Source organism: Lepisma saccharinum, chromosome 24, assembly GCF_977018435.1.
Source record: "Lepisma saccharinum chromosome 24, izLepSacc3.1, whole genome shotgun sequence".
In the NCBI taxonomy this organism is placed as follows: Eukaryota; Metazoa; Arthropoda; class Insecta; order Zygentoma; family Lepismatidae; genus Lepisma; species Lepisma saccharinum.
The window spans coordinates 45,320,947-45,335,400 of record NC_139252.1 but is presented as its reverse complement, the minus strand read 5'-3'; the positions used below and the strand labels follow the sequence as shown (position 1 = coordinate 45,335,400).

The window sequence follows — 14,454 nt, the reverse complement described above, 5'->3', positions numbered from 1 at the left end:
CATTATCGTCCCAACTTAAAATTCAGTTATGCTATAGTGTAACCTTGTGTTAACAATATATTTCAGTTTCAAGGAATTCACAGATATGCATCCCCAAAAGTGGATGACCTTGAAAAGATTTTATTCTAAATATAGTGATGTGATACACTGTTGGATAGCTTATTTCAAGCCCTTTCAAACAAGACTACAACCAGCTCTCTACGACAATTAGGGTAAGAACAACTATCCATGAAAGGCTCGAGCACGGCCTAAATATAGAAGATTGTTTGTATTTTTGAGCCCCCAAAACTATGCAACACAGGAATCTACAATTACTCATGATTTCATATCTTCATGAAGACTATCAGATAGTAGAGTTTCATAAAATTCTGAGATGGTCGGGGTGTAGACTGTTGATTTGGCATGGAATGTAGTATTCAAGGAGCCATAGAATAATTAAGCCTAACTTGGTTGGGTCACTCACCCACCTAACAAATTTTCAGAATTAACAAGCTAATGGAACTTATGTTAACCTCCTGGGACCTGAGAAGCAAGTTAATGAGTAATTTTTATGATTTCACAAATGTATCCGTAACTGAGCAAAGTTGTCTTGGGGAGGGTTGTTAAAGATCCAGGAATTTTAAATAAATTCAATTCCAGTGCAGGGGAGAAAATCAACAAGCGTAAATGGGTTCTGGAACCTTTCTATGTGTAAAGTATTTCAATTCAGTCCATGAACCTTTTTTCCTGATCAATTTAAATAGGGTCTAAGTTCTGTACTGAAATGAATCAATACACAACTTGGATCGAATACGGACCCGACGATAAACAATTATCCACTTGTGAGCATGAAAGACTAATCCAGGTGCTGGCTGTCTCGAGAATCTAAGGTACAATGTAGAATTGGGCAAGATGCAAATGTTGCAGTCACATTACCCATCTCCATGTAGTCCCATTCTATCGCATGCGTTCCTTCCCTTGGTTGTAGCAACACTTTCCGTTTAATCTGCTGGGAACACAGCAACCTCACGTTACCTCATCGACGGCTCCCATTGGCTGCTGTTCCTGGATCGGATGACAGAACAACACGTGATGGGTTTGTTTGAACTCAATATGATGCTACACTAATATAGTCCATTGTGTTACGTACAATGTACAGTAACTCTTCGACAAGGGAGTTTTTGAATATGACCCACGAGAGAACAACAGCATTATGATTTATTTCCTGCGACACGGTTTCTACAACCACAGTGTGACATTTCAGTGTAAACGTACTTGCGGACATTTTTAGAAGGCAACTTTTAATCAGTCAATCCTTGTCTAGGAATTGTAAATAAATTCAATCCCTGACTGGAAGAGAAAATCGGCAAGCATAAATGAGTTCTAGACAGTGTATAACCTTTTCATATTTAAAGCATTTCAATTCGGTCCAGGAACCTTCTTTCAGGAACAATTTAAATACGGTCCAGGGACCTTTTTTCAAGTAACAATTCGCAACTTGGACCGAATTTAAATTGTGCGAGAAAAAAGGTTCCGGTCCTGCGGCGGAACCCAATAGAACCCATTAGAATTTATGGATTCCTCGACCTTTAACAACCCTGATCTTTGGTGCTATTTTTATGGAGTAGAAAACTTTTTGATTCTTAGTAACTGACTGAGCATTGCAATTGCAAGTGTTACGTAGGACTACATTCTGACTTGGGCACCCTGAAACGAGAAAGTTTGGAACCCCTGTCAAATACCAAAATCTTCAACAAGTGAATTTATGCAGCACAATGGACAGGGTTTTTTGTTTGTTTCTTTGTTTTTCGTGCTGTTTTTCATAAATTGTGATATGTTACTACAGATTGGTAGATTACTAGTATATTATATGGGACTCTACCCTCAAATTTAAAAGGAATTTATGTTTTTTTAATAAAGATTTGTTTTAAAGTGACATTAAAAAATATTAGAGCATAAAACATGTATGTACATTGCCTGTTGTGATGTATTCTGAAACATTATTTACATCATTGCTGTTGATGAGGATTTGCTGTAAATCTATTGGACATCACCATAAAGCATAAGTTAGCTGAAAAATAAAGATCATTATTATTACTTGCCATGTAGTCCGGCCAATATGTGCAGATATTTTCTGAATTGTGCATTTTTGTGATAAAAGCATGAAACTTCAAATGTAGTTTAATATCGGTCATAGACCAGAATATCATTTTGAAGATTGGAGGCATTTAAAATACCCCGTTGGTCAGCAATGGTGGACGTTTTCAAAATGGCAGCCAATTTATTAGTAAATCTATTGGCACAGGAGGTGTAAATTAACTTTTATTGGTCCTGTTTGAAGAGTTATCTTTATTATTGATCAAAGGAAAGGAAAACTTGCCAATAAGGTTTACGAAAGCATTCTAAATGCGTATTAATGGCAAAAAATCCCTTGTTTGCCTATGTTTAAAGGGCGCATTTGTCAAGATTATTTATAATAGCATGTTGCTGTTCAAGCAGCTTCAGTTTTGAAGTCTGAAGTGTAATCCTTAATTATCAACACTTTTGTTACTAATTATCATATATCACGAATGTGGATATATATGGGTTGTATAAATTCCAGGGGCAGAAACACAAACAAAGACTGAACTATTTAATACTACATGAAAGAGTCTCTTGCAAATCAACAACGGTATTAAATGTTATTCATGAATCAAATTGTTTTAATTTTCAAATTATTGCTTATAGTCAGTACCTGAGAGAATATCAGTACAATCAATAAATGCTCTTAGTAACATCACAAAATCATAATTGACATCTGCATAAGGGTGTCTTGTTCTTCGTCACAGCTAACACATCTCCATAGTTGAGTACACGGAAGGTTTACAGGGAATCATTAGGAAAATGATAGAATTGATCTCTTGTGAAGCTTGAAAGACTAGGAGGACAACTTGCATCAAGGAATCTAACATGCAAACGTCCACTTTATGATACTCGCTTAAAAGTTAACCAAAGACTCCACGTAGAGAGGAAAGTTGCATTTCTGGACAGAGCGATCCGAGGTGAGAAGGCCTAACTCTCATTGCAGGAGGATCTCCCGAAAAGCAAAGTGGGAACTCTACTCTCTTGTTTTTCACTCTAGGGATCTATGGTCTTGGGATTTTTATTGTTGTTGATCTTGTCTATGAAGGTCATAGGATTTGTGCTGAAGTTGCCTGCAGAAGCTGTGACTTCATGTGCACTCTTCATATGTTTAATGAATGAGTATGATGTTCCGCTGCTAGCCACTTCAGCTAGAGTTCAACAATTCAATTTGCAAGTATTTGCACTCTGCGTCACTTTTAATGTTCTGCTCCCGAGAATGTTGCGCCGCTTTCCTGTAAGGTGCTCTCTTACGCTACACTTGTTTGTTTATCAGACTACCAACTCTATGGGTGGATTAGGTTCCTCCTTCAACAGAAAAACAGGAAATGGAAAATATACATATTAGAAGTCTTACACAAAGTTTGTAGTCATTTTCTCCCTGATCATAGGGTATCAATATTCAAGAAATGCCCCCTGTAATTTAGGCAACCAGCATTTACCTGATATCAGACGTCTTTGATATAAGGTAATTATTACTTTTATAGAGTCTCCTGCACTATTTTCTGTGACGACAATATAAAAGAAGTGACGATAGTATCAAAATGTAGCCCATAAGATGTATTGAGGATCCCTATGATGGCCATTTTGAAAATTGTTCCTCCCCCTTCTCCTATGGGATATTTCCAGTTCCACCAACCTTCAAAACGTTTGATATGATATTACTAATTTATTGACCAATTTTCATTCTTTTATCACAAAAATGCACAATTCAGCAAATATCTGCATATTGGTCTGACTATAAATGGTTAGGTCGTTAGGTCTTTTGTGTTTTTGCCCCTGGTATTTATACAACCCATATATTCACATCCGTGAAATATGATAATTAGTAACTAAAGTGTTGATAATTAACGATTACACTTCAGACTTCAAAAATGAAGCTGCTTGAACAGCAACATGCTATTTTATAAATGATCTTGAAAAACACGCTCCTTATACATAGGCAAACAAGGTATTTTTTACCATTAATACGAATTTAGAATGCTTTTGTAGGCCTTATTGGCAAGTTTTCCTTTCCTTTGACCAATAACAAAGATAAATCTTCAAACAGAACCAATAAAAGTTAATTTACACCGCTTGTGTCAAAAGATGCACTAATAAATCAGCCGCCATTGCTGACCAACATGATATTTTAAATGCCTCCAATCTTTAAAATGATATTATGCTCGATATTAAACTACATTCGAAGTTGCATGCTTTTATCACTAAAATGCACAATTTTACACATATCCACCATACTAATGATTGATTGAAGGATTTGCTTTATTTTACTTCGCTTTTTTGTGCCACTTTTGGCTAATTTGCGAAGATGGGGATGGGTGATGATATCATAAAATTGATGAATGGGCACACCCTGCACACACGATGTGCTAACCACTCTGCCAAGGGACCGGCATTAATTGTCATGAAAAATAATCACTGTGATGAAAGTCAAACATGTTCTCCAGTCTGTTAATTACTATGATAGAAAGGAAAATGAATATTTAAGCACATTGTTGTGGTTCAAAGTACTTCCTCATCCCTTAACACTGGAAAGTGAGAAACAATCATTCTTCTTTGTGGCCTCCATGGTGGAGTGGTTTGCACAGCATGCTACGATGCCATGGGTTCCAGGTTCAAATCCCAGGCTAGGCATGGGTATTATTTTTGTATCACATCATCCTCATCTTTGCAATTAGCCAAAAGTGGCAGAAAAGCGATGTAAACTAAACCCAATTAATTTTTGGGACCTTGTGTATTATGTTATTTGAATTTTTAAGTTTATGTTATGCACAGATAGGCTAATTTGGACTGGACTTACAGTTTAAAGTGAGATCTGAACCACTTTATGGATCCACCGGTCATAGCAACCTGGAACAAACCTCTTTAAAAAAGTAGCATTTCAATTCTTTTCAGTACTAATTTTATTCTTACAAGTAAACAATGCGTGTGGATATTCCAGGTGATGCAGTCCAATTTGGCAATAACAAAAGTGTAGATGATGTTGCAACCCATCTGGCAGAGCGGCTGTTTGATCAAACCCCTATGGTCAGGTTGGCTGTAACCAATGTAGCAGGCAATTGGTTGCTGAACCTGTATGATCGATACTCTTACTTCCACAAGCTTCTGCCTCTGCTTTTAACCAGGTAATATCTGTAATGCACATAATACCTTTTTTTCTTTTGCTTGATGTACTGTGGCTCTTTTGTATCATTTGAGATTTTACATTGTCTTGTTTCACACTAATTATTTGTTGGTTTCATATATCATACGTTGAGCCTCACTTTCTACTTGCCGGAGTTACTGTCTAGAGTATATATGTGTGTGTGTGTGTGTGTAGGGGTGGGGAGGATGATTGAAAGAATGGGATTAGCAAGTGGGAAAGATGATTTGAAACATTACGGATATATTGCCACTTAAAAAGGAATCTGAAACTCCACTTTACAGGATTCTCAGCATTCGAATAGTAGTGAACATGACAATTATGTAAATAAATTTTCACGAAATGAAGATTAGGAATTGAACTCAAATGTTTCTTTATAAAGAACAAAATTCACCGTAGATTCCTTATTAGAATGTTAAATTTATGGTTAATCACTCCGTTAAAACTTAATATATATATTTTAAATTCTTTTTGTAAGGAAATAATAATAATATATTTGTTTTTACTTTTATTTGTAGAAGATTACTTGTACTTGGCTTCTATGATTTAAAAGTCCTTCCCAATATGTAGATTGAATCAACTTTTGGTTATTTACTTTTTGGAAAGACACAAATGTTATTACCAATTAAAAATGAAATAATAGATTCCACCTTCAGCTACCTAAAGAATAAAGTTTTCACTGAACTAATATCCTTGTTTTCTTCTAGCTTTCCATTGTTATATAAATTCTCATATATATAGATAAATATGTCATAGAATAAGTACATATGGATTTTGTAGACATCAGAATCACTTTTGGTGAAAGTACATTAATCTTGTAATTATTTAATTGTGTTTATTAGGCTCTAAGTATATGTACTGGTGGGGTGAAGCTCATATGAAAGTAAATGTAATATAAATTGTAAACATTTAAGTTTCTCTTGATTTAATATTCAATAATTATTACAGGCAAAAATAGCAAACATTTTGTGTAGAAAAATATACAAAATTCTAATCATGTTATACCATAAATAGTGTCATTATCATTAAACTGTAAAAAACATCACAGCTGATATTTTTAAAACTATTATTAAAAGAATTGCCAAAATTCAGGTACAAGGACTATAAAAAGTATTTTTAAGTTACAATTATAGAGTGCATCCATAATGTTTTATTTTCACTGAAAGAAAAGTTGCTGAAATTATGAGGGGCAGTCAAATGAAAACCGAACACCCACCATAAAACACATTCCTCGCAAAAGTTGGCAACACTGTTGTTATGTATCAATACTGCCATCTGTAGGGTAGGAGAAATGCATAGTGAAAATGCACAGGTCCACACAGTGGCTTCGTCATTGCTCAGGAGGTGAGCGTAGTGAAAAGTGTGTTCGTCCAGCATTGGAAATGGAGGCAAGCAAAGAAGAGCAGAGAGGTGTGGTTCGTTTCTTGGTGGCTGAGGGTCCTGGAACACGCGAAATTCATCGTCACATGTCTGCAGTGTATGGCGAACACTGTATGTCCCTGACAAGTGTGCACGAGTGGCAGAAGAGATTCCGCGAAGGACGCACATCACTGCAAGACAATCCGTGCCTAGGACAGGCCCATCGAGTCATTACGCCTCATGTGATTGCGAGGATCGATGGTCTGATCCGGGAAGACCGACGAATCACAGAGGAAGAAATTCGTGTTCAGGTTGGCATTAGTCATGGCTCTGTACATGCCATTATCAAAGATCACCTGCAGTTCTGAATCATCCTTTTGCATGATAACTCCCATCCCCATACTGCCAATCTGGTGGGGGATAAGCTTCAGACTTTTGGCTGGGAAACACTTGAACATCCTCCGTACAGCCCCGATCTTTCCCCTTGTGACTTCCACATTTTTGGTGACCTGAAGAAAGACATTCGGACGAGGAAGTGCAACAGTGGGTGAGGTTGTGGATCCATCAGCGACCTACCTCTTTCTACAAGACTGGAATTGATCGTCTCTTCTCCCAGTGGGATAAATGTCTTAACACTTGTGGCAATTACTTTTGAATAAAACAAACTCCATTATCATTTTGTAGCGGGTGTTCGGTTTTCATTTGACTGCCCCTCATATTATAGTTTCATTAACACACTCAACAAGCATTTCCATAGTAGGCTCATATATCAGTATCAGAAACAGAAAAATGTATATTTACAAATATTTTTTTATTTGCTTTATTGGAACTTCAAATATTTTCAGGGCCATTTACTAGAAAACGCCTTTCCATAAAGAAAAGCATGTACTATATGTATGGTGCCAAAAAACCATGCAAACCATTTTAAGAAATTTTTGGAAAAAATGAAAAAGAATCATGAAAAATTATTTTTATCCATCCTGCTCTCCCATGATGTGTTCGTTATCAAATTATAGCCATAACAATCTGATATTCCCTTTACTTTGAGTGGTTAAACTCCAAGTGCAGTAGTTTTTCAGAAGAATCAAATGGATATAACATGAGTAGGGGATAGATTTATAAGCACTGAAAATCTTTAAAATAGGAAAGCAAATATGCACTATGTGTTATAAATCAACATAAACGTTTTAATAATCAACATAACCTTGTCAGTTTTACACATGTTGATGTGTATTTGATTTTTTTGTTTATAGCATTGCTTTTCTGCCTTTTTTCACTAATTGCGATAATGATGACGAGTGATGATAAGATGCAACTCGTGAAGGGACTCTTGCAAGGAATACCAATGCCCAGGCTGGGAACTTTGGTGGCAAGATTTAAAGTTGGACACTTAAAGTACTGACCGACATATTAGTGTGTATTAACACTACATCTGATTACTGGTAATCTTTTTTAAAATTTCTCATAATTTTTTTTTACTTTGTAGGAAGTTAATGGACAATATTCAAATATGTTAGGTTTACAAGGATATGATGATATTTCCTTTAGATTTTAATGCAGGCAACATATGCTTCTGAACTCAAGAAGGACTGGTGTACTGCTGTTTCATATTTATTTTTTCAGTTTGTTTATGTTGGTTTAAATAGGCTCATTAGATGTTTACAATAAAAAAGTTTTACCAAATATTTTTCCATTTTACATAAGACTTAAGTAATTTTCATATTGTAATAAGTAATGTCATATTGGCGCCTCCCTGTCGTGTGTGTGTGTGTGTGTTAGGAATAAATAATTCCACTATAAAGAGGATGGGTGCTTGTACTGGTTGTTACGATCATTCTTATATCCGTCTTTTTTTCCAGCTTCCACGATGATTATGATGAAGTGAAAAGTGCAGCAGAAAGCTTTTGGGATGCAGTTGGACAGCAGTATATGAAAGAGAATGAGGAAGATCTAAAAGACCGTTTGGACTTCCTCTCGGATGATCGGATGCACTATCCACCAGGAGGTATATATGTTGTTACTTTCTGTGCGGTTGGGAGTTGCAAAGAATAAGTTGTGCTGGTCAGTGGAATTTTACCTTTTTTTATGTAAGGCAAAAGTACATAAATATAATGCTCTTTCCAGTATTTTTTACATTGTTTCTCAAGTTTTGGGGTGAATTGTATTATTTTAGAGTCAAATGTTAGTAGACAATGGCATACCCAGAGGTCTGTATGTAACCTCTTCTGAAGTGCTCACCTTCAGAAGTATTTAGCATGCCTTGTCTCTTGAAGTGTTCTTTCATCCTACACTGACTGCTTGCAGCAATTCTTGCCTAGTTATGAAGCAGTGAGTACTACTTGTGAGTACTTATCAGTTGACTGCGATCCCCACAGCTCGAAGACCCATATGACAGTTCATTTTGATACATCCACAAATTTGTCAACTTTATTTAGATAAGGCATAACTTACACCACATGCCATCATTTCACTAATGTTCTACATTCTCTCACCTGAATCCAATGCACCTCTTTTCGGCTAACCATGACAAATTAATATGATCAGATGAAATTTATGAAGGGACACTCCCAATGGAATACCTTGCCCTTCCTAATAGCGTAGTGACTAATTTTGTTGCATTGTAATCAAGAGTCCTGGATTTGATTCCCAGTGAAGGCATTGCATGCTGAATCAGATCCCACTTAAAACTTTGTGCCCTGTCCTAGCCTAGCCATAAAGTGAACTTAAAACAGAAACAAACTTGACCAAAACAAAGCAGCATCTAGGCCAGGCCTCATACTTGAAGCCTTCAGGAGCAAGATTAGGAACCTTGCTTTCAGTGCTCTTGTCTACCGATGTGACAATGTCATATGTAAATTGTAATGAGGTATCCCCATTAAACTGATTATTGTTTAATATCCACGTAGGATAGTGCAGTTATGACTTGTGTTCTGAATACAGCTCCAGTGTGGTTTTTGTGTATGTTATGTATTTAATTTATATTTTTGAAGAACGAGTAGATTTTGAGGAGGAGACTGTCTAATTGCTGATATTTTCCCATATGTTTCAGTGAAGAGGCCAAACCTTGGATGCCGCACACTTGTCTATCGGAATCTAATGCAGATCATTCCAGCGTTGTTGAGGGATCTGGATGATTGGATGGTGGAGATCAGGATAAAGTCATCACAACTATTGTACACGCTGTTGCTTAATGCTGAATCTAACATGACACAGCATCTGGAAAAGATTCTCACAGGGATTTACAGAGCCTGCAATGATGAGGAACATAGGGTTGTTAGTAATGTAAGTGTCATTTACTGTTTTGTTAGCATTGTGGATGCCATGGTTTGTGTAAAAGTAAATGGTGTAATGCAGTGGCTTTTCAGGGCCAAGACCTGCCAAACAGTTTTTCATTGGATGATGCATAGTCATCGCATTGAATCTCATCTCCGCTGGTATCTGGCTTTCTAAGCTGGACACTGGGGTGTAAGGGGTGACCTGGTTAGTCACCCAAAAGTCAACCACACTTCCCCGTAGTACACCCCATTTACTGCTTCTTGCAAGCCAACGAGGCTCTGGTGCCTGAATCCACGACCAGGATAATTCTCTGTGGATTAGTCTTGTCCTTGTGTGTGCCAAGTGCTCTTTACAGCCTTAGCTTTTAACTGGGTAAGGAGATTTTATCCTCAGAAACAGTAAAGTTTTTGTTCTTGCTAAGTAATGAATGAACGAATGAGTTTTAAGAATTGAGTTAGGAAATGTTTAATATACATTTTTTATCTTCTTGCTGAGGCCCATCCTCAGTTTTGTTTTAGTTAAGGAGCGTATACCCTTATTGTATGATGGGCAAAAATAGCCTACATGCTGATGTGCCCATAATACCAAAAACAGTCAGTCAACCAAGCTGGAGCCTGCTACTTCTACTTTTCAACTATCTCTTTAGTTGTTAACATAATGTTGGGGCAACACCAAATTTTTGGAGCACCCTGCACCAAAATGTCGGACTCCTCGTGAATAGTTATGCCATGCAGATTCAATACATACATATTTTCCATATCGTATAGACAAGAGTTTGTTTATCTTTTGGGATCATAGATAGGCTATGTGAGAGCCTTTGGCACTCGCTTGTTAAGTGAGAGGAACGTTGTAAGAGAAAGGGGGGTAGCCCTGAGGAGCTACGTCTACACTCAAACTGTAAGGGGACTAGCCCCGTGAGATAAGAACAACACTCACAATTAAATGTAAACACTTCAATTGCTGGTCTGGCAGGGGTGTGAGAGAATGATAGACAAGGATTTGGGAACATTCGTTACCTGTAGATCTTGAAGTGACGATCGACTCGCTGGTTTGTAGATGAAACACTGATGAAACTCTCCTGAAATAAAACTCCTTTCCGATAGCGTACTACTCCTCACCGTAACTCCTTTAGTAACGTCCGGTAATCCGACTTTAAGTCAGAGGCAACAACTATTCACGCCATAACTTTCTTAGTTCAACAACTTGTATAATTCTGAGGCACCGACTGTGCACGCGATAGATTTCAGATACCGACTGTGTGGAGAAATATTATCTTGAGCTATTTAAACGAACTTCGAACTTTCGGCCGTTGAGAGACCGCGTCTCTCAATAACGGTGCTTTCAGCGTAAAGCTGTGTTTGCAGTATCTTTCCTGATATTCCGGAAGAATTCGTATCAGCAGATTTTTACATCCGCTGAAGATCACAGATGTCATTTGCTTGAAAAGAAGCTCTTTCCAGCTTCTTTCATACTCAGGCCCTTTTTATGAAATGATTAGACTATCGGAATATGGCACCCTGGGTCCCAGATTGGAGTCATTCCTTTGGCATGATACAATATCAGGATGATTCCCCCCTCCCCTCCCCTCTTAGGAAATTTTCTGCAAGTGCCTATTTCTGCAGATTATTTCACAAAATCTGTGATTTATCCCAGTTATGGCTGCATTAAACACTTTAATTCATTCATCTGACAAGAAATTTATAAAATAGCAGTTAGATAATTTTGATCTTAGTTATGCTTATGTTGTCTTGGGTTTGAGCTTGAGTTCCACTTTATGCACAGAAAGGCTAATTGGGACTGGACCTACAGTTTTTAATGTGGGATTTTAACCACTATATGCCACCACCGGGGATCGAACCTGTGACCCATTGATTACAAGGCGAGCATGTTGCCACTATGCCATCGGGAAGGCCCTACTGTCTTGGGGTCATGTCCTGTGGTTACATCAACTATGTCATGATATTTATAATTTGTTCATAATAACCTGACTTACAGTAACATTTTGTTTTCAGGTGTCAAAGGCTGCTGAGTTGATTGGATACTTTGTTCCTCCAGTAACATATTGCAAAATCATGATCCCCATCCTAGAAGAAACCTGTACTGTGGGCCACTTAATAGTGCTAAGCAGTGTCATAAAAGGGACCGAGAAATCTGCTTTGGTAACACAAATAGAAGATATCGCCCTACTTTTGCAGAGGCATGATGTTTGCAGAAGCAGCAAAGTGAGTGAATATTTGTACTCTCCTGTTTTAATAAATGTTAATTAAAGAGATGAAAGAATCATTTAGGTTCTTCGTCAGTTGTTTCCCATTTTCTGTTGGATAAGTACATCACTTATCAGTGCAAGTAAATTCTCTATTGGTATTATATTATGATAATCAGTAGACCTAGGGCCAGCTTGGTGGCTGAGCACATTAAGATTCCATTGAAGTTCCCAGGTTCGAGGTGAGCATCCCTTGATCAGCTTCATATAATCACAATTTCTATCATCATGATTAGTCAAAATTAACAGAAAAGTAATGTAAAATAGTGTCATTCGATGTCGAATCAACAATGTCATTTTTTAAAACAACCTTTAATTCATTTGAAATTTGAGCTAGTGAAAGAGCCACCTGAAGTAGGAAAAACGTTGCATTTCTGAAATTACAGGACTGCAAATTGCTCGATTTCAACCAATCTTTTCACCATATTGTTAATTTAAATTGCAATATTTCGGCAATCAGGGCACCTATAGAAGTAATTCAGATTCTGGTGGAAAGGTCTTAAACTTAAACAGATGATAATTATGTATAAAAAGGAAGGAAGGATAATCATTAAAAATCAGGAAGGTGAAAGTTAGTAATATATAAGATGTCATTAATCTCAGATGGTTAGCAAGCAGTCCAGTTAAGAAATATTCATGGAATGCTTATGTCAGATTGCGGAGTTGGATTTACCGAGGGGGAGAAGCAGGAAATGGGCACCTAGGAAGGATGACACCTGCATAACTGGGGATTGTTAGGTGGGAAGAGGGGAGAGGAAAGTTCAGGGGGATTTGGTAATGGAGAGACGTTGGTGAAGGAGGCATGGGGGACGAGCTCCTGAGTTCTGGGGAGATTCACATTGATTGCTGATATGGGTAAGAATCCTTACTTTCATATCCCCGGCCGGTTAAAATCCGGGAACTTTTCTAACGATGGAAGCGGCCCCGGCGCCCAACCAGCGTCGAATAACATGGGTACCTAGGGGAAACCCTGGGGGGTAAAGGCGGTCAGGGGCGTGATGCTGATCACATCACCCCCACTCACGACCGGATCAAGAAAGTGTGGGGCGTTACCCCCGCACCCCCTATACGCCTTCATGGCGTGGTGCTAAGCACAGGGGAACACTTTACCTTTTTACATATCCAAGTATGTGCTGGGTCCAATCTTGATGATGTAAAATGCATTTGAAGGTACGAGTTCATTGAAGTTCATTTAAAGTTGTGTTTTCACCTCTCGCAGCTGTGGCTATGGAGCCTCACCATTATGTAGTATTTATGTGTAAATAGGATTGAGCTTACACACCTCAGAAACTCGGGAGCTCATCCCCTATGCCTTCTTCACCAACGTCTCTCCATTCCCGAATCCCCCTGGACTCTCCTCACCCCTCTTTCCACCTAACAATCCCAAACAATCCCAGTTATGCAGGTGTCATCCTTCCTACTCGTTCATTTCCTTCTTCTCCTCTTCAGTAAATCCAACTCAACAATCTGACAAGCATTCCATGAATATTTCTTGACTAGACTGCTTCCTAACCATCTGAGATATATTTTTGACATATTTTTATATTACTAACTTTCACCTTCCTGATTTTCAGTGATTATCCTTCCTTTCTTTTTAAACATAATTATCATGTCTTTACGTAAAGAGCTCTTTCACACAAGAGGAGAGATATTTGTGATGGTAATGTAATCAATATTTTCTTAAAAATGGGTGTTCTAATGCTTTTCAAAGAATTACAATGTATGCCATATGTACACACTATTACTGAATAACTGTACAAAATTTGAAAATGGAGTGCCATTTGGGATTTGAGGTTATGTTAGATTTAGGTTAGGTTAGTTTTGATATAGTTTTTAGTTTCATCCTTAATAATTATTTTAAAGATCTATTATGTAGATAAGAGAACTATCCACATTTCTCTGTCGATGCTTTACATGCCTAGAATACAATATGCCTGAGCAAGTTCCTCCGTATTAATACTAAATAAACATCTCATGTTGTTTCTGCCTCATACTTTGTTACATTAATTTTAAGTGAATGCAAAAGTGTAATGCATAATGTGATTTCTCCATGAAAGGGTGCTTACCAAGTGCAGCTGCTGAACTGTTGCCTGTCTCTGATGGAAGTGGCTGGGGAGGATGCAAGCCTAGTTTCATGGCAGCTGTTCACTGTCATCATCACAGTCCACGGACTAGCAGTCGATCACCATGTGGTTGAAAGATGCTCAGGTAGGACTTTCTACCTGATTTTTCACATTATAATTTTCAAAAGCATCTGGAGTTGTAGTACTTTAAATTGATACATGAGTAAATATCAATGCTCTATACTTATTGT

The 14,454-nt window shown here is 37.6% G+C and overlaps 1 protein-coding gene across 1 annotated transcript in view; it reads left to right on the top strand.

The window, feature by feature from the left end:
* Nucleotides 1–14,454, top strand: part of Dnaaf5 (Dynein axonemal assembly factor 5) — a 34,170-nt gene that overhangs the window by 9,436 nt on the left and 10,280 nt on the right. Inside the window, exons 2-6 of the mRNA XM_083110995.1 lie at nt 5,042–5,225; nt 8,461–8,606; nt 9,651–9,883; nt 11,890–12,099; nt 14,198–14,348. Coding sequence (XP_082967121.1) covers nt 5,042–5,225; nt 8,461–8,606; nt 9,651–9,883; nt 11,890–12,099; nt 14,198–14,348 — 924 coding nt within the window. The remainder of the gene's footprint in view (nt 1–5,041; nt 5,226–8,460; nt 8,607–9,650; nt 9,884–11,889; nt 12,100–14,197; nt 14,349–14,454) is intronic.